General features: G+C 51.9%; 2 protein-coding genes across 9 annotated transcripts in view; both read right to left on the reverse strand.

The window, feature by feature from the left end:
- The window catches only part of OTUD5 (OTU deubiquitinase 5), a 30217-nt gene extending 17962 nt beyond the window's left edge, over positions 1-12255 (reverse strand). Inside the window, exon 1 of one of the 3 annotated variants that reach the window (XM_039218264.1) lies at positions 10917-12255. In XM_039218264.1, coding sequence (XP_039074195.1) covers positions 10917-11510 — 594 coding nt within the window. In that variant the 5' untranslated portion in view covers positions 11511-12255. The remainder of the gene's footprint in view (positions 1-10916) is intronic. The other 2 variants (XM_039218262.1, XM_039218263.1) reach the window with 2 other exon arrangements.
- Positions 12256-15438: 3183 nt separating this feature from the next.
- On the reverse strand, positions 15439-22936 carry KCND1 (potassium voltage-gated channel subfamily D member 1). 6 transcript variants are annotated; one of them, XM_039218243.1, is made up of 8 exons: positions 21816-22936; positions 19717-19879; positions 19531-19614; positions 19342-19440; positions 18819-19069; positions 16689-16863; positions 16277-16347; positions 15439-15527 (listed from the first exon to the last, which is right to left on the reverse strand). In XM_039218243.1, the coding sequence occupies exons 1-8, from the start codon at positions 22934-22936 to the stop codon at positions 15458-15460; spliced, it is 2034 nt and encodes a 677-aa protein (XP_039074174.1). In that variant the 3' UTR covers positions 15439-15457. The 6 variants fall into 6 exon arrangements, with proteins under 6 accessions (XP_039074174.1, XP_039074178.1, XP_039074176.1 ...); XM_039218247.1 differs by having other exon boundaries at positions 15470-15527; positions 16277-16316; positions 16642-16863; XM_039218245.1 differs by having other exon boundaries at positions 15470-15527; positions 16642-16863.
- Between the last annotated feature and the right edge of the window lie 3527 nt (positions 22937-26463).

Consider the following 26463-nt stretch of genomic DNA (forward strand, 5'->3'; position numbering starts at 1 on the left):
GACTTGCTCCCAGAAGGGCCTCTGACTGACCCCTGCTATGTTGGGAATCAAATGACTGACCTTTCCATAGGTAGCTAGAGGCCCAGACCCAGCAAGTACCTGGGGGGTGGGGCGCGACAGTGGAGAACCTGGTTCTACCTGCAGGAGTTTCACCTGGGAACCCTCTAGCCACTTAGGGTAGGGAAGATGTTGAGGAAGGAGTAACTGAAAAGAGCCTAGATCCCAAGCCCTACATACAGCTAGGGAATGCCAAGATATATAACGCAAAATGCATGCAAGATCTGATCTCACAAATGAACAAGTTTAACATATGTACTTATTAAGTATATGAACATGTAACATGTTGTATGGAAGACCACACAACAAAATATCCCCTAAAAGTTGGCATTACAGGTGATTTTATTTGACCATCTTCATGAGAGGTAATGCAATCCCTTGTCCAAAATTCCAAAACCCAAAAAGGTTTGAAAACCAAGTCTTCCTCTAATTCATCTGCCATCATAACCTGACCTGAGCTGGTGAGAACCTATTTATCCCACTTGGAGGTGAACATTCAAACATTTCCATGCATAGATATTCAGGTGTTCATGAGATTCTGCCACAGACTCCACCAGAGGTGTTGCCTGACACACAGTATATACATCAGGTAATTTTTCGAAATTCTGAAATTTTTCTAAATTCCAAAGCACAGCTGACTGCAAAAGTTCAGGTTTAGTGAGCCTGGACAAATATGCATTTTCAGACTTAAAATTATGTAGGGGCGCCTGGGTGGCTCAGTTGGTTAAGCGACTAACTCTTGGTTTGGGCTCAAGTCATGATCTCACAGTTTGTAGCATCGAGCCCTGTGCTTACAGCATGGAGCCTGCTTGGGATTCTCTCTCTCTGCATCTCAAGAAATAAACAAACTTAAAAAAAATCTCTCTGGGTGCCTGGGTGGCTCAGTCGGTTAAGCGTCTACCTTCAGCTCAGGTCATGATCTTACAGTTTGTGAGTTCGAGCCCCACACTGGGCTCTGTGCTATCGGCACAGAGCCTGCTTCAGATCCTCTGTCCCCCCCTCTTTTGCCCCTGCCTCACTCTCTCTCTTAAAAATAAACTTAAGAAAAATCTCTCTCTCCTTCTGCCCCTCTCCCTTATTCAAACAAGCATTCCCTCTCTAAAAAAAAAAAAAAATAATAGATGAATAGGCAGAAAAAAAAGATATCTAGAGCACTGAAACTACTGTGAATGGTACTTTGTAAGTGGGTATGTGTCAGGGCACCTGGGTGGCTCAGTTGGTTAAGCATCTGACTTTGGCCCAGGTCATAATCTCATGGTTCATGGGTTCAAGCCCTGCATCAGGCTCCATGCCAACAGTGTGGACCCTGCTTGTGATTCTTTCTCTCTCCCTCTCTCTCTGCCCCTCCCGGACTCATGCGTTCTCTCTCAAATAAAACTTAAAAAATAAAAAAATAAAAGTGGCTACGTGTCATTATTCATTTGTCCAAACCCATAGAATGTACAACACCAAGGGTGAAACCTAATGTGAATCATGGACTCTGGGTGTTTGCAATGTATCCTACATGGACATCGATTGTAACAAATGCACCATTCTGGTGGGGGATGTTAATAAGGGGGGAGGATATGCATGTGTGATGGCAAGGGATATATGGGAACTGCCAGTTCAATATGAGAACTCTTCTGTTCAGTTTTTAATATTTTTCCCCAATGTTTGTTTATTTTGAGAGAGAGAGAGAGCGCGCGCGCATGAGCATGAAAGGGGGAGGGGCAGAGAGAGAGGGAGACAGAATGCAGAGTAGTCTCCAGGCTCTGAGCTGTCAGCACAGAGCCCAACAAGGGGCTCGAACTCACGAACCGTGAAATCATTACCTAAGCCCAAGTCAGACATTTAACCAACTGAGCCACCCACATGCCCCTCTTTTGTTCACTTTTGCTGTGAACCTAGAAGTGCTCTAAGATATTAAATTAAGTCTACTAAAAAATAATGTCCACGTGTCACTTAAAACATATTTTCCATTTCAAAACAAAACTAGAGGCAACAGACCTTTCTCGGGTTCCTCACGCCCTCTGCTGGCCACCAGAAGAAGCCAGCCTTAACCTAGCATCCAGGCTAGGGACCAGAAGGCCCAAGCCTGCTCCTTTGGGACACCACCCCACCCAGGGATTTACAAGATATGACTAGATTACTAGACATAGATCACCTCTCTACAGGCCACTTTTCCCCAGCTAAGGTGAGCAAGGGGAAACAAGGTGTACAAGGTCTGGAGGCCAAAAGCTCTGCATTCCAACCCCAGCTCTGTCACTCAACTCGCTGCATGATGTCAGGTACACTACCTGAACTCTCCAAGCCTCAGTTTCCTATCAAACGTGATATGTGATCTACCTGATGGAGCCATCAAGAAGCTCAGAGGATCTCTGGGGCGCCTGGGTGGCTTAGTCGGTTAAGCGTCCGACTTTCGCTTAGGTCATGATCTCGCGGTTCGTGGGTTCGAGCCCCGCATCGGGCTCTGTGCTGACTGCCGGCTCAGAGCCTGGAGCCTGNTCGGGCTCTGTGCTGACTGCCGGCTCAGAGCCTGGAGCCTGTTTCAGTCTGTGACTCCCTCTTTCTCTGACCCTCCCCTGCTCATGCTGTCTCTCTCTCTCCTAGAAATAAATAAAACTTTAAAAAAAAAAAAAAAAAAAAGCTCAGAGGATCTTCAAGACCTGAAAAGGCTTAGTAAATAACCTAAGTCACCAGCCACAGAAGGGTCAAGATTGGCACAGAGGCCATGCACAACTGAGAGGCCCTCAGAGAGTCCCAGGCTGAGTGGCTGGACACTTAAGGGATGAAGAGGGGGTGACCAGCGAATGCCCAACAGCCCCACCATTAGGGTCCACACCCCAGGAAGGTGTTGCCGGTGTTCCAGAGATGACAAAGGTACCCAGAAGCCCTTAATGGGCTCCCAAAGACAGCACAGACACTCCTGTTTGTGCACAACAGTCCAGCATCCAGATGCCTCTCTACAACCAAAAGATCGTAGACTAGCACACTCCAGCAAGTCCATCCCTGCCCTGCAGGGACAGCCATATCCCAACTCTATGGTGCGTGCTCTAGCCAGGGGTCACCTACTGGGAAGCTACAACTATGACTAAAGGTGCAGACTAGACAGAAAGAGAAGTTCTAAAAAATAAGGGCACACAGGAACCTCCCGCCCTCAAGTGTGTGTGTTGGGGGGGGGGGAGACAAGGTTGAGGTGATCAAAGAGGATGAGAAGGGCCCCTACATATGTATCCAACAAAAGTTTACCAGGCAGCTGGTAAGTTAGACCCTGTCTATACTAAGGCTGGCAATGAGGACAGAGAAATGAATCAAACTTGGTCTCTACTCGATAAGCTCACAAACTGCCAGGGGTGGAGAAACAGGGAATGACCACACACAGTGTGAGCAGGGCAGTGAAAGAATTGAACACACGGTGCTACGAAACACAGAGGAAGGGACCTGGCCAGTCATTAAGGCTGGCACCTGAGCAGAGGTGCCAGCTGACCAAAGGATTAAAACATGTTTGTTAACTGGGTAAGAAATCACTTCTAGGGACACCTGGCTGGCTTGTTTGGAGGAGCATGTGACTCTTGGTCTTGGGGTTGTGAGTTTGAGCCCCATGTTGGGTGTAAAGATTACTTAAATTAACTAATTAAAAAAAATCATTTCTGCCACAAAGCACCAGGGACGCCAAAGGACCAGCAATGACTCCAGCACAGCTGAAGTCGGGGGGGTAGGACTCTGCAGGTAAGCAGGGTGGGGCCAGGAAGAAAGATGAACTCATATTAGCCAAATGCCTGCACCATGCCAGGTACCTGATGCAAAAGGTGACTTTATTTAATTGTTCTCACCACAGCCCAGCTGCCAGTGAGTATTATCCTCATTTGACAAAGGCAAAAGAGCTGGGGTTTGGGCACCAGCAAAGCCTAGTATAGAGGTCATAGGAGAGGCCTCATGAGCCACAGCATGGAGACATACCTGGCAGCCCATCCTAGGAAAATCCTGGTTTGTCCCTAAAAATGAAGTCAGCCTGAATCTGGAGGCCAGACCACAACCTACCCACTGGCTTTGGCACCAGCAACCTTAAGGGCTTGGACTCTGACTGAAACCGTGCCTTTCCCTTTGGGGAGAGAAAACAGGAGGTCATGGTCCTGAGCTCCAGGAGCCTCTAGCATAGTCTCCTCCTTCCCTCATTTGGACAGGAGCCTCTGAGAAAGATGCCAACTTGGGAACGGTTTAGGAAAGTGGCTCAGGAAGGAAGGCTGGTGGGAGAGGGGGCGGGGGCTAGCCCTGCCATTGCTAGGTCTAAGTTACAATGTTCTAGCCCGATAAAGTCAAGTCCAGATCCTGAATCTTACAAGGCCACTGCTGAGCCTGTCAGCGAGTCCCTCCCATATCTCTGAGCCTCCATAAGGGGGCTGGACAAAGTTCTCTGACATCAGGAGGTTCCAGGAGCAAGACTTTGCAACCTACTGATCCAAAGGCCCAAGAGAAGTTGAAGCAGATTGTGGGACCCAACTGATTTAGGTTAAAACCCAGCTCCACCAATTATTAGCCATGTGATGAACCACTCTGAAAACTCCACAGTATTCCAATCTGTGAAATAGGATAGCAAGCTTCCCAGTAATAGGGTCACTGGACAGACTCCAATATTACATGACTTTAGCCAGTAGATTAGCACTTAATGGATTCCCTTCTTCTCCCTGGAAAGGAAACAAGAATACCTCTACAGTACACTGAATGATAACCACCCACAGGTATCAAAGGCCCTAAACCTGGAAACTGTAAATGGTACTCTGTAAGGAAAAAGGCTCTTTGGGTGTGATTAAGTTAATGGTCTTGAGATGGGGAGATTATCTTGAAGTATTCAGGTAGGACCTAAATGCAATTCCAAGTGTGAGGAAGACCTGACACAGAAGAGGAGACCACACATAAACAGAGAGAATGGTACGAAACCAGGCAGAGGTTGGAGTGATGTGATCACAAACCAAGGAACACTGGCAGCCACCAGAAGCTGGAAGAATACTGGATTCTCCTTAGAGCCTCTGCGGCAAGTGCAGCCCTGCCAACACTTAGATTTTGGCCCAGTGAAACTGGTTTTGGACTTCTGGCTTCCAGAACTGTGAGAGAATACATTTCTGTTGTTCTGAACCACTCAGTTTGTGGTAATTTGTCACAACAGCCACAGGAAACTAATACAACCCGCTTGTAGCACTCCCTGGTGTGAGCCATGAGGCAATATGGCATGGTTCCCTTCCTGTAGCATCTACCTCTCTAGCATCCCCCCAAGGAGAGGATTAGAATGAAGGCAGCAGGGGCCTGGAACTCCCTCTCCCAGTCTGGGAAGCTGCTGACCCTGCCTATCAGTGAATGAGCTGCCACTGAAGACAGAGGAGGCAGGGGAAGACGGCAGCAGCAGTGGCAGCTCATGGGCAGATGTCGTCCAGAGCCCGTGGCCAAGAAGTGTTTAGTATTCTGGCCTTCACAGCTCTGTCCCAGGAAGTCTGATGCCAAGACCACCCGTCTCTCCCCCCAAATCACCCAGGAACACTGGCTCAGCTCCATGGGCAAAACACAGGCAACCCATCCAATGAAAAACAGAAGCACACCGCTCTCTAAGGAGCAACACAAGCTCTCCAGGGTGAAGGAATGGGAAAAGAGCAAGGCCCCAAACCTACTGTCGGGCCACTGAGGGGGCAAGTGGAGGGGCTGCATTAAAAAACAAAGATTCTGGGGCGCCTGGGTGGCTTAGTCGGTTAAGCGTCCGACTTTCGCTTAGGTCATGATCTCACATTCGTGGGTTCGAGCCCCGCATCGGGCTCTGTGCTGACTGCCAGCTCGGAGCCTGGAGCCTGTTTCAGTCTGTGACTCNTGGGTTCGAGCCCCGCATCGGGCTCTGTGCTGACTGCCAGCTCGGAGCCTGGAGCCTGTTTCAGTCTGTGACTCCCTCTCTCTCTGACCCTCCCCTGCTCACGCTGTCTCTCTCTCTCTCTCCTAGAAATAATAAATTAAAAAAAAAATTAAAAAAAAAACAAAAAACAAAGATTCTATCATTCTTCAACAAAAAGAAATGAAAAACTGCTGCATGCTACAACATGGATGAGCCTTGAAAAGAATATGCTAAGAGGAAAAAAAACCCAGATACAAAGAACTGCATGCTGTAGGATTCCATTTCTATGAACCGTTCAGAATTGACAAATCAATCAAGAAGAAAAGTAGATTAGTAGTTGCTGGGGCTGGGAGGGGATGGGGGATGGGGATGGTGATGGTGCAGGGTTTCTTTTGCAAGTGATGAAAATGTTCTAAAATTGATCGTGGTGATGGGTGCACAACTCTGAATACACTAAAAGCTACTGAATTGTACATTTTTTTTAATTAAAAAAATAATGTTTTTATTTATTTCTGAGAGAGAGAGAGAGAGCGCACGAGCGAGCATGAGCAGGGGAGGATCAGAGAGAGAGGGAGACACAGAATCCGAAATAAGCTCCAGGCTCTGAGCTGTCAGCACAGAGCCTGACACAGGGCTCAAATTCATGAACCGTGAGATCATAACCTGAGCCGAAGTCAGATACTTAACCAACTGAGCCACCCAGGCACCCGAGAACTGTACACTTTAAATTGGTGAATTCTATGGTGTGTGAATTATATCTCAATAAAGCTGTTAAAATTAAACAAACCCAAGGGCTTACAGCACTGGCAGAGGAGAAGCCAATCACTGCTTGAGACCTCGTAACACACCCCCATAAGCCAACGGGCCTTCCCTAAAACTTTCAAAATGGGTAGGGGGAGTGGTGAGCAGGGAATTAAGAGATTACAACCAGCTTCTGAGAAATGAGTCCAATCTCCCTCCTCATTATTACCCATTTCAAGGCTGGAGAAACTAAGGCCCAGAAAAGAGAACTGCCTGAAACATACAGAACTCAAACCCAGAAGGCCCAGGCAGGGACCACTTCCTGCTATAAGACTCTGTCTCCTCACGAAACGAACTGGAAGGTTCTTAGATGCCAAACAAAGGGTCTTTGCTAACAACGCTTGATTGTTACAAAGCCTCCTAGGAAGAACCTAGACTGTCCTGGGGAAATTGCAAGAGAAGAAATCGGCCAAGCTCTGAGGTGGGCCAGGCACTCATACACTCCATAACCCCAAGCATGGGTGGACTTTTTGGGGAAAAAGAAGGAAACTGAGACTTTGCCTGAAGCCATAAAACAGCTAAGCAGGAGACCCTAGGGTTTTAAGTCAGGCGTGCCCAGCTCCAAAGCCCCAATTTTTCCACATAGCCATACCTCCACACCACCCAATAGGTCCCCTGACGGGGAACTCCCACGCTTATTCACCATAACACAGCTGGGCATAAATCACTGCCTGCCAACTCTGAACCTCACACTCAACAGGCACTTGTCCTGCCCACCAAGCCTGGGTGGCTGGGAGGGAAGAGACGGGCAAGGGAGAGAGAGAGAGAGGAACTCCGTTTTTCCTCAAAAGACACCCATCATTCTCTGTCACCTCCAAGTCCCAAGGGCTTTGGTATGAGTTCCCTAAAATCCCAAAGCTAAACGACACTTCACCAGCTCCTGACCTGACCAATGAGGAAACCAAGACCCAGAGAACGCAGACCTAACTATTCTGGTTCATCCAGCAAAGCTCCAGCAGAGCCAGAGTGGGAACCCAGGTACTCTGGCTACAGTGCCAGGCCCAGCATCTCTGACCACTTCAGCACCGCACAGCCCATTCTTAAAATGCTCTGTGGGGTCCTCAAGCTCAGAAGACTTTACAAGACATTCTTTTTATAGGGTAGATGTGGTAAGGCAGCCATGCCTGGAAAAGAAACCCGACATCACCACCTCCCCAGCACCAGGACCCCAGGGTGGCAAAAGGGCTCCTAAAATCAGTAATGGTAGTCGCAGCATTCAAACAGACAGGAAGTATGAGTAGTCAGAACAAGGATTCACCATCTGGGTTTCCTCTCACCAACTTATCTCTTTCCCATGGGATCTAACGGGCCTCCAAGGCTACAAATGCCCTAGGTGACAGTTCAGGATGAAGACTGGAACAGCAGGAAGAATCTCCCCTCTACTCATCCCCAGAAAGCCCAAGTTGGACCAGCTGAGGCAGGGAGAAGCATCTTATTCTCCTTTTGTCCCAAGAAGTGTGAAGACAGGAAAAGTCTTCCCCCTGTCACTGGGAAGGCACCATGCAACCACAGACTTTTACTTCCACGAATGTTCTTATGGGAACAAGTATGGGGGAGGGACTCCCAGCCTAGAAGATGCAAAGGGGGTGTAAGGAGACGTCTTTCTAGTCACCTTAGCAGCACACAATTTTCTTCCTTCATATCCCTGGGATAAGGGATGTAGCACTCCATAGTACCACAATCGGAGAGGAACAATTCCTGACCTTGACCCTGCAAGCCCAGACAATTTATTCTACCTGTAGTAGTAAAAGGTAGAGAGAGCAAGGACAGGGGGCTCAAGACAAGGCCCTGGTCCCTGTGAAGTGCAGAAAGATTTATCTAAATCAAGGGGAAGAGGAATATGGGTAAAGAATTTCCCTCGAGTAGGGATGTCTCCAGGAAGAAGCAAGCTTATTGGAAGCAATTCAGGAGGCTCAGAATATTTCCGATCCTGGAAATGAGAAGCAAACAGAGTTGGGTCAGGGAGAGACTCAAGAGTATCTCTTAGTTCTTGAGGGGAGTCCTCAGCCCTCAAGTCCCCAGTGCCTGGCAACCTTCTCATAGAAAGTAGGAAGATCTTCCCGGCCTGTGGGGGCTCAGATAAGGGGTTCTTATAACTATATAGCACCTGGGTCTTTCTGTTCAAGCCACACTGGAGAGTCCCTCTCCCTGATAAGAAAGGATTGTCTGGTTGTGGGGAGGGGGAGAGGGCCTCATACCCAAGGGGGACTCGGGTCCCTCCTCAAGATAAATGATTTCTGGTCCCTGAGGAGTAGCTTGGGCCCCTGAGTAAAGGCTCAGATTCTTCCCTCAGAATCCTGTCCTATCCAGGTCCCCAAGGGGAGTGGGAAGTTCTCAGAATTTAGTTCACAAACGGTCTGAAGCCCAAGTCCCCAAAGCAAGAAAAATCTTAGGTCCCTCAAAGGGGCCTATAACTGGGGTATACCAATGCTATCTAAAGTGAGGTGACAATCAGTACTTTCAGGACAGATTCAGGTCTCAGGTCCTAAGGTGGGTGAGGTGTCTCATGTACCTGAAAGAAAGTTTAAACTGTTAGGGTGAGACTCAGGACCCTATTCTCCAGGAAGTCTGTGTCCATGCCCCCAAGGGTCTTGGGGTTCAATTCTGAGTCTTAAGGTGGAACGAGACCTCCTGTCCCTGTAGAGAACCTTAAAGTCCTTGAGGGGAAAAGCTCAGACCCCATCTCTAGAGACACACCAGTCACTGGGGGGCACTGACGGATCTCTTGTCCTTGAGGGCAAGCTCAAGTGTCCTTGGCACAATGGGTCTCAGGCCCTTGATCCATGGAAAGACCTCAGGCTCCATCTCTGGGACTCCATGCTGCCCATGTCCCCTGAGGAGTGGTATCAGGCTACGGTTCCCAAAGCAGGGATCTTACATCCCTGACAAAAAGCTAAAGCTCTTGGGGCAGAGGGTACTCAGATCCCCCATGTTTCAGGGGGAGAAGGGGTTTTTTTGCACCCAAGGTATGTTTCAGTTCTTCATAATTAGGGTAGAGGAATTTCATACCCCTATGTTTGTGTGTGTGTGGGGGGGGGTGTCTCAGACCCCCAAGGAGAACACTCAGATACCAATCCCTGAGGAGAAAGGACCTCTAAGACCTCACCTTGCCTGGGACCTCCGTGGAGAGGGGGTATCCATGTCCTGAAGAGGCTTCAGACCCAGTCTCTGCAAGCCCCAGTTCATAAGCAAGAGGCTCTTAGGCTCAAGTACCCAAAACAGTGAGGCTTATTTTCTTGAAGAAAGGCTCAGGCTGGGGAGGTGGGGGAAGAGCTGAAGGTCTATCACTTAAAAGAAGCTTAAGCTCCGAGAAAAATTCAGACTCTTGTCCCCAAGGAGGTCTCAGACCACTGAGAGGAAGCACAGACCCCTGTCACCTGGAAAAGAGATGAATCTCATGTACCCTAGTAGTTTCTGGTCCCTGAGTGTTAGTTTTGGCCCTTGTCCTCAAGGGGAAGGGAATCTTACCTCCCTGAAAACAGTCTTATTTCCCTGAAGAAAAGCTAGAAGATTCCCTTCTCTAAAGGGAATGTGTTTACGTGTGTGTCAGGTGTTTTATTCTAAATGACAGAATCTTAGGCCCTTGAAAGAAGGCTTAGTACCTTTAAGGCACTCTCTGGAATCTAAAGGATTCCACTGGAATCCATGGAATAATCTTGTGTTTACTCTCCCCTGAAAAGGAAGTGGGGGGGGGAGGGTTGTCCTGTATATACTGTCTCAAACTCCTGAAAAAGGTTTAGATATCTTGGGGACACTCAAAAATGCATAAGCTTTCCATTCCACGTTGTGTTCCCTTGAGAAGGTATCTTAGATCCTTGTCCCAGAGGAAAGAAAATCTCAAAACACTGAACGTAAACCAAGGTCCCCCGGAGTCACGAGACTCCCCTCCCCTCTCAGGTGGCATTCCCACTACTGGCCCTACACGAGGACTTCTCAGGGCCCGAAATAATGGCTATGGGTCCCAGAAAAGACCACGGACTCCATCGTTAAGTCGGCCATCTTATCTGGGACTTCTAACCCCCAAGCCCTTGGTGAGAGGCGTGGAAGAGAGTGTCTTAGGGCCCTCGCACCAGAGAAGAATGAATGCATCGGCCCTGAGAGAAGACGTAGGTCCCATGGGGCGACCTCATACAGCCTTCCTTGGGTCCCTACCCAGTCTGGGGATCCCACCCCCCACATTCACTCACCTATCACTCCCAGCCCATACCTGCTCAACGGTTGCAGGGTCCATAGCCTCGATGCGAGCTGCAGCAGCTTCATACTCGTCCTCACTGTTGTAACCCGCGCCGACCTCCTCACGCTCCGGGCTGCCCCCGCCAACCGCTCCGACCCCGGGCGCTTGACGCCGCCGCTTGCTGTGGCCCGGCCCCGAGCAGCAACCGCCCACGCCTACGGTTCCGCCCACGCCCACCACCACGCCCGCCGCGCCCACGCCCGCCGCTGGTGAGCCCAGCGCGTCACCGGGACCACCGCCGGGACCAACAGGGCCCCCGCAAGGAGGAGGAGAGGCCTGCTGTGGTCGCGGACCCGCCACAGCGCCAGGCGGCACGGCCAGCGCCCAGCGGTGAAGCGCTCCCGGCGGCCCCGGTAGCGGGCCCTGCGGCGGTGGAGAGGCCCTGGAACGGGGCCCCACGACGCCCGAGTCACGGTCGCGGTCGCCACCGCCCACACCCGTGCCGCCGCCGCCCACGCCCACACCCCCGCCGCGACGCGGCGCCGGGGGCAGCGGCCCGGGCGGCGGCGGTTCGTTGGCGGGGTCGGCGTCGGGAGGCGGCGGCTTCTTTTTGGGGAGAATAGTCATGGCGGCACCGCCAAGTACCCCCCAGCAAACCCGGCGCGTGGCACGCTGGGAGAAGACCCGGATGAGGGGGCTACTGTGGTGCGCGAAGCACGACGGGATCAGCGGGACCCGGATAAAGAGATTGAGGCACCGGTTCGAGAATCGTCGGTGGCGCGCAGATCACGGGGCAGGAAAACCCGGATGTGAAGTCCTAGATGAAGACACCGCAGCGAGTTTGTCGTAGCCTTCTCTCCAAGTCCAACAGGTTTACTGCTATGCTCGCTCGTTCCGGCCTGCCGCTTCAAAGGAAACAGAACCAAAACAAGCACCTCTTCGCCCCGCCCCCTCGCAGGTTCTTGAACTACCGGGTGGGGCCCCGGGGCGCTGCGCACGCGCGCCGGGGCACAGCCCCGCCTCTCCTTCGGAAGTACGTGGGCAAAATCTTCACTGCCGCCAAAACAATTGCGGGCACCAACCAATCGAAGCAGCTGCGTGGGTCTACGATAACACCCACGGGCCAATCAGAAGCGAGTGATCGCCCTCCAGTGCCCTCCGTCTAAGATTTCAGTCAAAGTCTGCACTCTCGTTCCTTGCCTTTCTTCTGTCGTCCGCCCTGTAGCGCTCTTCTCTTCCCGAGGCTCTGACTTGCAGGCGGAAGTACTGCCACAGGACAGCGTGGCCGACCCCACGCACAACAACTTGAAAGCGCCTCCCTGCCAGGCTTCCAGCCTGGCCGCAGTCAGCCGGACTGACTGGAAAATATCAACACTCCCAGAGCATAGCAATCCCCTGAAGCGTCAGTTCCGGTCCCACCCACCTGCAAGTCCCTGTCCTGCGGAGAGGCGGGCTCCGCTTCACCCTGGCAACAGGCCGAGTTCTGTGGTAATTGGTTAAGAGAAGCCGTCACTAACGTCAGACCGGCCAACCCTGGGACAGACCTGCACCGTGGGGACCTTGGGTGTTTGGAAAGCAGACACGCCCTCTTTGGCACCTATGCGCTCTCGCCCTCGCGTTGACCTCCCCGCCTCGGTAGCAAGTGCGCAAGCGCAGCACAACCTTCCCACTGCACCGTCGTCCCCCCCCCCCGCCCCCGAACTGAGTTTACCTGCCTTGAGCAAAAGTTTATGAACCAGCACTGTCACCAGCCAGCGTCTCTCAATGGGGTGGGTAAAATCCCTGGTAAAGAGCGGCTGGAGAGCTACAAGCTAATCGTAGCTCTGCCCCTCCTGAATGGTCTCTGACAAGTCATTTAACATCCACCCCATCCGCAATTTAAAAAATTTTTATATTTTTAGCAGTAGTCTCTGTACCTAAGGTGGAACTCAAACTCACAACCCTCGAGATCAAGAGTTGCATGCTCTTCCCGCTGAGCCAGCCAGGGCCCCCCATCTGCAATTTCTACTTCTGTAACATGGCAATGATAATTCCAATTTAGAGAATCAAAGAGTAATGCTTGTGAAGGGCATAGTGCTGTGCTTGGCAAATAGTAAGTGCTCAGTAAATTAGGTCTGAATGGCAGTGCAACGAAAAGGATCCCAGGCTGTGGAGTCAGGAACATCTCAGTTCCAGACTCCGATGGACTGTTCCAACTGTATGACTTTGAGCAAGTCATTGTCTCAAATTTGAGATTACCCATGCAAAACGGGAATGATAATGCCTGCCCGGACTACCTCAGGAAGTAGTTACAGGGTTCAGATAAACTTATGAGCCAAGAAGTTGTTGCCAGAGGTGATGGCTTGCTGCCAGTCTCAGGAGTACAACGTGTTGACTGAGAGAGAGATGATCAGAAAGCTCTTCTGAGCGCCACCTGACTTTCTTCCTTTAGATGCCGACCTCGGTTGAGGTCTTCCTTCAGGGGTAATATTCAGGAATATTCTTGAAGGAATAACTACGTAAAGAGTGTTGTGTTTTCTGCTCTGGAGACTTAATGGGAGAGGACTCACGTTTACTAGGCTTATTGTATTCAGGGCACTGTGCCAAATGCCTGTGCATGTTATCACATTGAATCTTCTCCTGAACCTCTCACTTGACATATATATCCCATTTCCTACTGGAGATTTGTCCAGCACTATACACCTAAATGTGAACTTAGGATAATCATGGTAGCTAATCTTCACCAAGTACTTACTATGTGTCTGGCACTGTGTGTGAACAGTTTTGATCTTCCTTTTGACAGTGAATGACACCTCCATTCAGCCTTTGCCCAAGCTAGAACCTGCGAGTCAACCCTGCCTGCTCCCTCTTTAACTCCCACATGCCTGTCAATCCCAAGTCTTGCCAACTCTACCTCTCAAATCTCTTGACTCCTCAACTCTTACCAGCACTACGTAGTCCAAGCCACCATCACCTACCAATTGGACTACTGCAAAAGGCTCTTCACTGCTCTTCCTGCCACCAGGATTATTTCCTTAGAATCCACTCTCCATAGCCAGAACCATCCTTCTGAAACGCAAACCTCATCACGACTTTCCTATTTATAATCCTGCAGAGGTCCCCGTTATCCTTAGGTTGAAGTCCACAATCTGTATCATAACTTCAAAGGCTTTTTGTGAGCCGGCCTGATCTCTACATCCTTGCTCTCATCACAGCCTCACTCTCTCCTCCCCAGCTGTACTGAACTTGTTTAAGTTCCCCCAAGGGCCCTGGGCTTGCTCTATAACCTCTAGGTCATTATACATGCTGTTCCCTCTGCCTGAAACGTTTTTAGCCTTTTGCCTGGACAACTCCACCTCATTCTTTGGGTGTTGGCTGGCGTAGGCCCCCCGCCATCTCCTTGCATGCTTTTGCAATCCCATCGATTTTAGTTCTACAACACTATATTGTGATTGCTTAACTGTCTGCCTTCCATGCTCACCTCTGGAGATCAGAGACAATGTCTTCTTTACCCATCTTTGTATCCCTAGGGCTACCCTGTGATATGCAGTTAATAAATATTTGGTGAGGGCACCCAGGTGGCTCAGTCGGTTAAGCATCCGACTTCAGCTCAGATCATGATGTTGCGGTTCATGAGTTCGAGACCCCGTTGGGCTCTGTGCTGACGGCTCAGAGCCCGGAGCCTGCTACGGATTCTGTGTCTCCCTCTCTCTCTGCCCTTCCCCCAGTGGTACTCTGTCTTTCTCTCAAAAATAAATAAAACATGAAAAGAATGTTAAATAAATATTTGGTGAATTATTATGTATGTTTTGTATTATATTTGGTAATTGTTATTTCATAGATTAGCAACCTGAGGCAAGAGAAGTTTTAAAGTGACTCTCTCACCCAGGGATTGGAACCCAGCTTAACCCAGATCCAAGGTCTGTCTTCTCAGTGGTCCACAGAGCTCAGTGACACACTAGTCTGGTGTAGCCAGTAGCCCAGAATGTAGGGGATGTCCACAAGGAAGGGAAACTTGCCAAAGTAAGAGATACGTTTTTTTTTTCCTTTTCTTTTTTACTCTTGAGTTCTTTTTGTTTTTTTAAAGTAAGGTCTAGGCCCAATGTGGGGCTTGAACTCACGACCCCAAGATCAAGAGCCTCATGTCCTACTGACTGAGCCATCCAGGCGCTCCTAAGAGATGCTCTTAATTAGGGTCCAATTCAGAGCTGTTTGCTGTCAGGAAACTCGGGTTTAAGTCTCCTCTAACCTAGCATGTGCTGCTCTGGGTCTCGGTTTCCCCATCTATGAGTGAGAAAGCTGGAGCAGAAGATGTCCTAGGGGCATGTCTCAAGATTTCCAAGCCTGCCTCACTGGCTGTAGATTCAACTCTTCAAGCCACCGTCTTTAATTTCTCCTAGATCCCCTAGATCCCCATTATCCGGAACACGTCATCAACCATTGATCTCCCATACCTGTACCCACACCAGCCCTTCTCCTAGTTGAAAGGAACTGAAACCAGAGTACTTTCAACCCACCCCCCCACCCCCCAGCCCAATCCAGCCTCCAAACCCACAGAGCCAGGAGGTGCTCATCCTCATCTCTCCTCTCAGGTTTTATTGACTGATGGAAACTACATCTTTGTCAGCCACCAGTTCCATGGGGACAGTGCTGGGGACAGGGAACCTGAGATGATGCCAGATTTCAGCCCAAGAGCAGATACAGAGTTCCGGAAGGTGACCCAAGAGGGAAAAGAGAGAGGAATATGTGAAAAGGCATTGTGGGGGAGGAGGAGGAGGAGATCAAGAAGTCCCTTCTGCTTCCTACAACTCCCAGAGTTCAGGAACAACCCAGGCCTCAGCCCCTGATGCTTCTGGACTCCTGCCCAAGAACATGGAATCAGCCTATGATCTCCAAATACAGCCCAGCTCTCGCTGGCTGCTAGGCTCTTATCTCAGTCAGTCCAGGCTCCAGCCCAACCCAGGAAGGAAGCAAACCAGAGAAGAGAGGAGTAGTACTTAGAGGTGGCCCCTCTGATTAGGGCAGATGTAAATGCTGCAGCAAACTGGGCAGAGGCTTTGCATAATGTCACGGCAGCAGCTGCTATTGCTAGAGTTTGCTGGAGGCCCAGTGGAGGACGGGGTTGCAGGGACCCATTTCCAGCAGCCAGGAAAGGGGAATGGAACTTGTGCTATCTGTGTGTATTGGAAGAGGCAGCCTGACCCCTGAGTCAAGGCGAGGAGTGGGGGGTGGCGGGTCACTGCTGAGGCCACAGCCCATGAAGCCTGTGGTTGCATTCCGAGCTTCAGAATCGGGGAGTTGTCGGGCTTGGTGGAGGGTGGGGACCTCCCCTAGAGGCCAGAACAGAGGTGAAGGTTCTCTTCTCTGAACCCCCAAACCTCCACAGCCCAGCCAGAGAGAAGAGGGAGTCTCACCTCTCCTCCTCAGGCCAGAGCTCAGATGTCAGGTGGGAGCCTGGGACACAGAAGAGGAGCATGCAGGAGGCCTGCTAGGAGAGAGAGGCCAGCCCCAGTGTGCTGGGGCAAGGAGGGCAGGGGGGCTGAGGAAGCCCAGCACCTCAGCGCCCACTGGAACAGCCGTCTGTGGTGGGAAAAGTTGCCCCCTTCCCTGGCCACTTCCCCACCAGGTGAGCCATTCCATGAAACTCCATTGCATAGTTCTCAGTGGGGGGCAGAAGGGGTCCCCAGGCCTGCCCCTCCCCACCTCCCCAAAATATGGCTTTGGAAAGGAGTCCCCAAGAATCGAGAGGGCCCTCTGGATGGGTGGGCCCACTGCTCACAGGGAAGAGATCTTGACAGTCTCCGGGAGGAGGCAGGGGGTACCCACGCTGGAGTTCCTGAGGGTGCTGCTGGCCCCACCGCCATCACCAGGGGAGGAAGGCTGACTTTCATCTGGGGTGTTGGCAGGAGGGGTGGGGATACTGATGATGGCAGCCACGAAGTCCCGGCTGTCGCAGTTCAGGTCAAGGCAGTCATGGGGCTTGGCATTGAGGCTTGAACGACTGTGGATAAGGGTGGGGAGGCAGAAGGTTCTTAAAAGGTCATCTTAATACGTGCTACAGTGATCATGACATTTACTGAGTGCCAACTGAATCGCTGGCCCTGTGCTAAATGCTTTGCCTGCACCCTCACTTATGGTGGTGCCCAGTGAGGGCTCTGGGGTCAGACGGTCCTGGGTTCAAATCCTGATCTCATTTTAGCATCTCTAAACCTCTCTCCTCTCTTTCATCTGTAGCATGGTAACAACACCATTTTCTACCTCATAAGGTCATTGTGGAGATTAAATGAGATGGTAAGTGATCCAAAGTGCTCAGAGTAGTGCCCGGAACAGAATGAGCACACATTCAAAAACATTCTGTTTCAGTTACTCCTTCCGATGCCAAATCCTCACCACAATCTGTAGCAACATCTACACAATCTTGTCCCTGTTCCTTTCTGCTTTTACTTCCTACCACTTTCCCTCTCATTCACTCCACTCCACTCACAGTAGCTTCCTGGCTGCATCTCTAACATGCAGGCCCATTTCTGCCTCCGGGCCTTTGCACAGGCTGTTTGCTCTGTCTAGACAGCTCTTCCTCTAGACATCCACATGGCTCCCTCCCTCGCCTCCTTCAGTTGTTACCTCAGCAAAGCCTTCCCTGACCACATTATTTAAATTGCATCACACCCTCTTCTTTTTTTTTTTACAACTAGTTTATTGTCAAATTAGTTTCCACATAACACTCAGTGCTCATCCCCACAAGTGTCCTCCTCCATGACCATCCCTCCTCCCCCCCACATCCATCAGTCCTCAGTTTTTGTCAGCATTCAAGAGTCTCTCATGGTTTGCCTCTCTCCCTTTCCCCCACCATTTCCCCCCTTCTTCTCCCCCTTGTTCCTCCATCAAGTTCCTCCTAATCCTCCTATACGTGCAAACATATGATATTTGTCCTTCTCTGCCTGACTTATTTCGCTCAGCATAACACCCTCAAGGTCCATCCATGTGGCTACACATGGCCAGATTTCATTGTTTCTCATTGCCATGTAGTATTCCATGGTATAGATAAACCACATCTTCTTGATCCATTCATCTGTTGATGGACACTTAGGCTCTTTCCATGTTTTAGCTATTGTGGAGAGTGCTGCTATGAACATTGGGGTACATGTGCTCCTATGCCTCAGCATTTCTGTATCCCTTGGGTAAATTCCTAGCAGTGCTATTGCTGGGTCATAAGGGAGTTCTATTGTTAGTTTCCTGAGGAACCTCCACACTGTTTTCCAGAGGGGCTGTACCAGTTTACATTCCCACCAACAGTGTAGGAGGGTGCCCGTTTCTCCACATCCTCGCCAGCATCTAGAGTTCTCTGATTTGCTCATTTTAGCCACTCTGACTGGCGTGAGGTGGTATCTCAGTGTGGTTTTGCTTTGTATTTCCCTGATGAGGAGGGATGCTGAGCATCGTTTCATGTGTCCGTTGGCCATCTGGATGTCCTCTTTGGAGAAGTGTCTGTTCCTATCTTCTGCCCATTTCTTCACTGGGTTGTTTGTTTTTCGTATCACACCCTCTTCTATGCTCTCTGTCCCTGATCCTCGATTTATTTTTCTTCTTGGCACTTAACACACTGTATCATCTGTGTGTTTCTTTCTTTATTAACTGTCTCATCCTACTAGAATATAAACTCCAGAAGGTGAAGGATTTCTGTCTGCTCTCTGGTGGCCTAAAGTGAATTCAACTCCTAAACTCCCAAAGTGAACTCCAAAGTGGCTAAAATTATGCCTGGTATGTAATAGGTGCTCAATAAATGTTTGTTAAAAAGAACCAATGAGGAGCAAGTTCCAGACAAGATAGGCCAAAGCTCCCGGCATAGAGGAGTTTGGGTTCGGGCTTGGCTTGCTAGGCCCCACGTCATGAAATCTCAGACCCCCTGGTCCAAGCTCTGAGCTTCCCCAGGGGTAGCTAGCAGGTGACGGTGCTTACCTCTGAGGGGCAGGACTCCTCCGCAGCCCTGCCAGTGTGTCCAGCTCCTGCATGCTGCCACGACTGACTGAGGCAGTGGAGTTGGCAAGGCGAATGGCACGGCGCTTGGCCCTGCGGGGGCAGCAGGAGGACAGCAGGCTGCCGGGTCCCGCCGGCTGGGAGGACACAGAGGTGCTGCGGCTGGTGCAGCCCCCCAGTGAGTCGGCGCCCACAGCCTCACTGAAGGTCAGCTCATCTGTGAACTCGTGGCACTATAAGCAGAAGGAAGGCACGGTCACAAAGCACCACGCAGGACCTGACCCCACCCTCAGGCCTTTGCTTAGGCTGTTCCTTCTTTTCCAGAAGTCACTCTCGATTCCCTTCCCTTGCCCATCCTTCAAGGCTCAGCTGTACCAGGGTCTCTTTCGGGAAGCCCTTTGTGATTTCCACAATTAGTAGTGAGGCTCCCATCCCAGGGAGGGAACGGGCTTGCCCGCAGAGGGACTCCCCTCATTCCACCATGCCCCCTCTCATGAGGTCTCACCGTTGTCTTCTCCAGACAGTGCAGGAGGTGGTGATGTTGTTGCTCGAAAGCAGAACGGTTCCTGACACACAGCGCCTGTTCATCCACACTGCTACTGTCCTGGAGTGGATGGAGCAGGGGGCTGAGGTCAGGACCCTCTCCTCCTCCCATCACTGCTCACCCCCAACCCCAGTTCAGGCGCCGCCCCACCTCAAGGCACCCGTTCTGCTTGTACTGCAGGAAGGCATTGGTGGTACCACTCTTTGCCAACCGGATCCTTGCCAAACGCACCTTCTACAGAGAGAGGAGGAGACAGAGGGTCAGGTGGGTAAACACAAGAGTAGACTGGCTTGGGGTGTGGGGAACAGTAGGTACGCAGATGGAAGGGGCAGTTACCTGCTGTGCTCGGCGCTTGTCAGCACGCTGGTTCTGGTGGTAGATGCGGCTAAAGTTGGACACAATGACTGGCACAGGCAGTGCAATAACCAGGACGCCACTGAGGGAGCAGATGGATCCAAAAATCTTGCCAGCAATGGTGCTGGGCACCATGTCTCCGTAGCTGGGGCCAGGAGAGGTAAGCCAAGGTCAAGAAAAGTGCTCACCCACCCCTCAGGCTCCCACTCCATCCCATCCAGCCCGACGTACTCTGCAACCCTGGCCAGGCACTGAAAGTTTCTGAGCCTCAGTTTCCTGTTCTGCAAAATATGGGGAAAGTCCTCACTGGCTAACAATGGGGGGGTGTCAAATGAGAAACTGGCCCTCGGCCCCTACCATCTGCTGCCCCCATCTGAGCTGCACACCGAGCATCTGAGTCAGCTGGAAATCTATTAATACCAAGTAGAGGGGAGAAGGAGGAAGTCACAGGCAGTAAATATAGTCTCCTGGGGAGAGAGTCCCAGCACCACAAGCCAGCTGAGGGGCTCTGAGTCGTGGGAGAAGTGCTCTGTTGGTTTTGCTTACATCTGTCTTACCTTCTCTAAGTAGGACCCCTTCTTATTCTCCCAGAAAAAAAGCCTTGAAACTGTTCTTATATGAAAACATGGGGGGGAGCCTTGAAACTCTGTCCTTCTTGTCTCCATGCCACCTCCTCTCCCATGGAGATGGAACAGTGCCAGTCTAACCAACTTGTTTCACGGGATGAGGGCGGAGGGACCAAAGCCCAGGGAGATTCTGTAAGTGACTGGCTCAGGATCACACAGCATACTTTTTTTCTGAGCATGGGACCAATTAGATCCCCTCCCCTCTGCGGTCCCAGCTTCTAGGCCTTAGGTCAGTCCGTGTTCCCCTTCCCCCAAGGATGGCTGTTCCTTATTTCTTTGTTTTGACTCATTTAAAAGTCTCTCCAACTTGGCCATTTCTGGTCTGTGATGTGTCATCTCAGACTGTGTCCTCAATTATGAGACACAGGCAGCTGTCCACCCTCCCGGGTGTTGCTGTGAGGACTCAGTAGGGTAAAAGGCACCCAAATACCCAGTTCCAACCCGCTCTCAGGTCTCGGCATTTGTTTGTCGATCCAATTTTGAACCTCCAACCAGCATTACTTTCTAGTCCATACAAACCTCAAATCATTTTTTTTTCTATACCTCTGTTAAAGCACTGATCAAGCCCAATCCATCTGTTCAACAGCTACTGAGTAGCAACTGTATACCTAATCCCAGTGATGGAAATTGAGAGGAACATGGTATCTGTCCTAGACAATGTCTTTAAGAACAACACGAGTTTGGTGATTCTGTTTGATGCTTTTATCCCAAATGTTTCCTCTCAAGGATTGGCACTTAAAAATAATGTCGAAAACACGTTGTCCTGGAGAACATCAAAGAATCACAAAGCCACAGGGGTAGTACCCTCATAACAGCAGATGATTCTAGAGGTTTGGGAGACATGGGTCCTCAAGATGGGAAAAGGAGGTGATAGAAAGCCAGTACCTATGTATCCTACACCAGAAACTTTCGGAGAACTTTCACAACTTTCACAACAAACTTTCAGTGATGTCACTGAATCCCCTCTAGATAATGAAGGGATCGTCATGTCTCATTTGACACAGGGGATAACAGGCCCAGAAAAAGCAAGGTCAACAGAAAGAGTGCAGCTAAGACAATCCTTGAACCCAAGACTCCTGACCTGGAAAGTGAAGGCATTGTCAGAGCTGCGAGGGATTTGGGGATTAGTCCAACTCCCTCCGTTTTGACAGATGAGCAAACTGAAGTGCACATTAAGGAAAAAACCTTCCCAATCTTTTTTTTTTTTTTTTTTTTTGAGAATGAGAGAGAGAGAGAGGTAGCTTCCGCTGGTGCGTGCAGAAGGGGGGAGGGGCAGAGAGAGAAAGAGAGAATCCCAGCGAGGAGCTCCATGTGGGGCTTGAACCCATGAACCATGGGATCGTGACCTCAGACGCTTAACCGACTGAGCCACCCAGGCACCCCTCTAACCTTAAGCTTACAGAAAAGGGTGAGTGTAATTGATCAGGCAGCTCCCAACGCAGGGTCTGCACTCACCCAAGCGTAGTCATGGTGACAATGGTATACCAGAATGCCGCAGGGATGCTAGTAAAGTTGGTCTTGTTTGTGCCTTTCTCGGCATAAAACATGACAGTGGCGAAGATGATGATGGCCATGGTAAGGGAAAAGAGGAGAAAGCCCAGCTCAGAGGCACAGCTCTTGAGTGTGTAGCCCAGAATCCGCAAGCCCTGTGAGTGCCTGGAAAACTTGAAGATGCGGAACACCCGGAACACACGCAGGGTAACAAAGGCGCCTGAGACATCCTCGTTCTTGGGCACGAAAAGCCCGATGTAGTAGGGCAGGATGGCCACGACATCGATAAGGCTCATTACGCTCCGCAGGAAGCGGCAGCGGCTGGGGGCGGCAAACAGCCGCAGGAGGTATTCACCCGTGAATATGAGCACACAGGCCGTGTCCATGCAGAAAAAGGCCAGTGGGAAGCGGTCGCCACAGGGCTGCTCCCTCGGGGGCCGCCGCGCGGGGCCGCGGCACGGGATGGTCTCGACCACATTGGCGATGACCGACACGGCAATGAAAAAGCCGGTCACATAGTAGAAAACGAGCGCCGCTGTGCTCGTGTGTGGGTTCTCGAAGGCCCGCCAGAGCCGCTGCCGCAAGGAGCTGCCGGCAGGCAGGGCTGGGCCTTCCCCGGCCTGCTCGGCTTCCTCGTCCTCCGCCAGGCGCTCGGCGTTCTCTTTCTTGCGGTCCCGGTACTCTTCGAGGCAACAGTCACCCACGAGCTCAGGCACCAAACCGTAGAAAGCCAGCTCCTCATCGAAGGCCTGGATACACTCCTGCCGCGGGCAGTGCAGCCTACCCGTGCGGTAGAAGTTCAGAACATGACGGAACATGTCTGGATCGCGATCGAAGAAGTACTCGCCGGAATCAGCGTCATAGAAGAATTCCTTTTCAGAACTACCCAGCAGGGTGTCTGGGTAACGGTCCAGAGTGTTCTTCCAGGTCTCAAAGCGCCGTCCGCTCACGTTCACCACCAGAACCTCATCCCCTCGAGATGCCTTCACCCCAGGCGCAGGGGGCAGGGGCTGCTGGGCCAAGGGCAACCAGCCCACCGCGGCCGCCCTCGCAAACGGCAGCCACGTGGCCACACCTGCTGCCATCCTGCCGTGCCCCAGGCCCACGGAGACTGGGGGGGGGTGGCCTTTAGGAGAGTGTGGCTGTCTCCAGGATGGTGGGAACTTGGAGAGGCCTTGGGCCACTCGCACAAGCAAACTGGGGGTGTCTACAGAGGCCAAGAGGAACCGGGAGGAGGAACTAGAGAGATGGGCAGGGGGTTGGGGGGCATTTAGAGGGTCTGGGAGGGACCTGAGGGATGTCTTGAGGGAACTACGGAGAAGGGGCTAGGGGGGACATGGAAAGGAGCAGTAAAGGGAAGCCTAGAGGGGTCAAGAAGGATCTGAGATGGTTCTAGAGGGGTCAGCAGGTGCCTGTGAGATGTCTGGGGTGTCTAGGAGGGACAAGAAACGCTGGGGACCTGTCCACACTCTCAAGAGTTCTGAGGGAAGATGGGGCTGGGACCACTTAGTGGGCTTGGAGAGAGGATTGGCGCATCCAGAGGGCTAGAAATGGGACCAGAGGTGTTTGAAAGAGGCTGAGAGTGGCTGGGTGGGGGGCGGGGGGCGGATCTGGAGGGACTAAGAAAAGTGAGGCGTGTTGTCCACACCCTCAAGACTTCTGGGGAAAAGATTAGGGGATTGGAGCTCCCTTGTGGATCCAGGAAAGGGGTTGGTAAACGTAAGAGGTGGCTGTAGAACCAGGAGGTTGTAAAGAGGCTGAGAGGTGTCTTGGGAGCGCCTAGAGCTGCCAAGAATAGCCTGGGGGGTGTCTACACTGTATAGGAGTTCTGGGGAAGGAAGACGAGGTGGGGCCCCCTAGACGGGCTAGAGAAGGCAGTAGGGTATCTAAAGGGGTAGATAGGAGGCTAGGTTATCTTTCAGAGACTGAGAGGTGTCTGGGAGAGAGACGTATGAGGGGATGCTGAGAAAGTGGTCCGTCCTCTTGAGAGTTCCAGGGGGAGGAAAGGGGCCCGAGAAAGCCCCCTGGGGCTCAGTTGGAAGTTGGGAACAGCCCCAGCGCACCCAGAGGATGGAAAAAGACTAAGAGGAGGGGGTCCCCCGAAATGGCTTGGAGAGTGGGGTGGGGTGTTGAAAGGGTGTTTGGTGTGTCTCCAGGGAGGGGGCTGGTGGGCCTCGCAGGAGGTGGATGGGGGAGGCCGGGATAAAGCTGCGTCCCACCGTTGGGGGCTGGTCTGGGGAAACCACACCCCGAGGGGCTGGCGGTGTGTGCCGGGCAGCAGCAATAGCAGCAGCGGCAGCAGGAGGAGGAAGAGGAGAAGCAGCCACAGCCAGGCCTGGGAGAGGAGAAGGCAGCACAGGCAGGGGGAGGGGGCTGGGTCCCTGGAAGGACAAGGTCCAGCAGAACCCCTGGGGACTATCCCAGGATGGGCTAGGGTGTGGGGGCTGGACCAGGGAAGGACAAGGACAGCGCTGTTGGTGGCCCCCTCCCCCTCCCAAAGGGCCGTCCTCACCTGTGTCCCCGCTGCAGCAGCGGCAACAGCGGTGGGGCTGGGGGTACCAAACACCGGAGCTCCTGCCCCCCTCTGCAGAGCTGCCCGAGTTCTCCTTCTCCTCTGGCTCTCTCTCCCCGCCCCTCTGAGCTTGCCGGGAGATGGAGAGAGAGGCAGGGAGGGGCCTCGTGGCTCCCAGAGCCCCCTCCCCTAGGACAGCCTGAGAGGGACCCTGGGGAGACTCCGCCTCCTACAAAGCTGGTTGGGCCTCAGTCGCGTCATCTGGAAAATGGGGGTGGCAGGGACCTTTGCCAGTTCTCCCCACCTCCTTCCTGGACTTCCCCCTCTTCCTGCCCAGCTCCTACCCCCTCTGCCCCCAGGGGCCCCCGCCCCCACCCGTCTGAATCAGCAGCACTTAGCAGATCCGATCGATGGGGAGGCGTCTGTTAATGGCCCCAGAGCGGAGTGCCATGGGGAATGATGCAGCGCTGTGTCCCCTCCCTGCCCCCATGCTGTAGAAGGGCTGGAGAAGGGGGTGGATGGAGGGACTGGCGAGGGGCATTTCTCTAGATGGTCAGGCCCCCAAAGCTGCTCCCTGGGGGGGGGTTAGATCCCAGCTCTGACCAAGACTATTGCTGTGGGATTGGAGCACCATCCTGTTTTCGGATGTGAAGTGGGGGTAAGGGGAGTCCAGACAGCACAAGCCAGGTTGCACCCCCATACCAGGTTCTCTCTCAGGCAGGCCCCACTCTGAGGGGCAGTCTCCCTCATCCGTCTGCGTCCAGGAGCCTTCTGAATTCATGCCTCTTCCCCTAGAGGACTCTGCTCCTGGATGGCATAGAGCACTGGGTACCAAAGGCACCAGGCATGGATGGGTTCAAAGCCCAGCTTTGCTACTGACTTGTGTCCCTGAGCAAGTGACTTGCAATGTATCTTCAGTTGTCAGATGGAGAGTTACCCCAACTTTATAGTGTCGTTAGGAACATTAGGAGTGATGTGAAAGGGAATGGCACAGAACAAGGCACAAAGGTGAGGCCTCGTTTTTAGTAATTAAAGATGTGGGGGGGGGCACCTGGGTGGCTCAGTCAGTTGAGCACCTGACTCTTGGTTTTGGCTCAGGTCATGATCTCAGGGTTTGTGGGCTCCACGTTGGCAGTGTGGAGCTTGCTTGGGATTTTCTCTCTCCCTCTCAGCCCCTCCCCAGCTCACACACTTGTGTGCTCTCTCTCTCTAAATAAACATTAAAAAAATAAAGGTGTGGTGAGTTGGGGAGCAAAAGGCCGGGCCAATTTTTCACTTTTCAGTCTAACCCTCACACATAACCCTCAGTTTGCCCACTCATCACACTCCCAATCTGTCCATTTCTCCATCCCTGCACCCATTCACCACACACCTGTCCATTCATTATCCCACCCACACAACCAAATGCTTTACCTATCCCTCCACTCACCCACTCACTCACCCATTTGTATATTCACCCCATCCACCCATTTGCCAACCTATCCTTATGTACCCTCTGCACCTGTCTATCTGTCCATCCATAGCCCTGCCCCTCATTTATTTACCTACTCTTTACTCTTCCTCATCCATCCATCCATTCCCCTAGCCATCCATCTCTCCACTTATATCCCCGACCTATCCATCTAGTCATCCAGTCGCCTATCCATCCGTCCATTTATTTCTCAACCTATCCATCACCGATCCATGCAACCTTCCACTTATTTATCCATCAGTCCATCCAACCACTTATCTATCCTCTCATCTGCCCACTCATCCACACCCACACCCCATACACATCCACCCACATACATATCTGCCCAAGTTTCCATTCCACTCAGTTTGAGGGGCGGGCCCACAGTGATTGGAGACAGCTGGGTGAAAGTGGGGAAAGGGGTGTAAAATTGTAGCCAGAGACCACCCTCGTCATGCCAGAGACCTCCCTTTCCATTCCAATGGTGTGACCTCCCTATCCCCAGCACATCCCTCCTGGTTGGAAAGAATGAGAGTAGACAGTCAGTGGGTGGGCCCATCTGGCCAGATGGTATTTTGGCTGCAGCCTTTACACACACACACACACGTTGCTAGAATGCTGAACATGGACCGCGCCCCACCCAACATCCC

The sequence above is a fragment of the Hyaena hyaena genome, unplaced genomic scaffold (assembly GCF_003009895.1).
Source record: "Hyaena hyaena isolate Hyena2069 unplaced genomic scaffold, ASM300989v1 scaffold_754, whole genome shotgun sequence".
Lineage (NCBI taxonomy): Eukaryota > Metazoa > Chordata > Mammalia > Carnivora > Hyaenidae > Hyaena > Hyaena hyaena.

Bases quoted from the DNA above. Each gene is read 5' to 3' on its own strand.
- KCND1 (XM_039218243.1), bottom strand. From the start codon at position 22,936: ATGGCAGCAGGTGTGGCCACGTGGCTGCCGTTTGCGAGGGCGGCCGCG. The intron at 16,348-16,688 runs GTGGGTACCCCC...CTCTCCTAGCAG, and splicing joins GCACCCTCAGGAACTCCAGC to GCCTCCTGCATGCTCCTCTT. The intron at 15,528-16,276 runs GTGAGACTCCCT...GCATCATCTCAG, and splicing joins CTCTGGCCTGAGGAGGAGAG to GTTCCCTGTCCCCAGCACTG.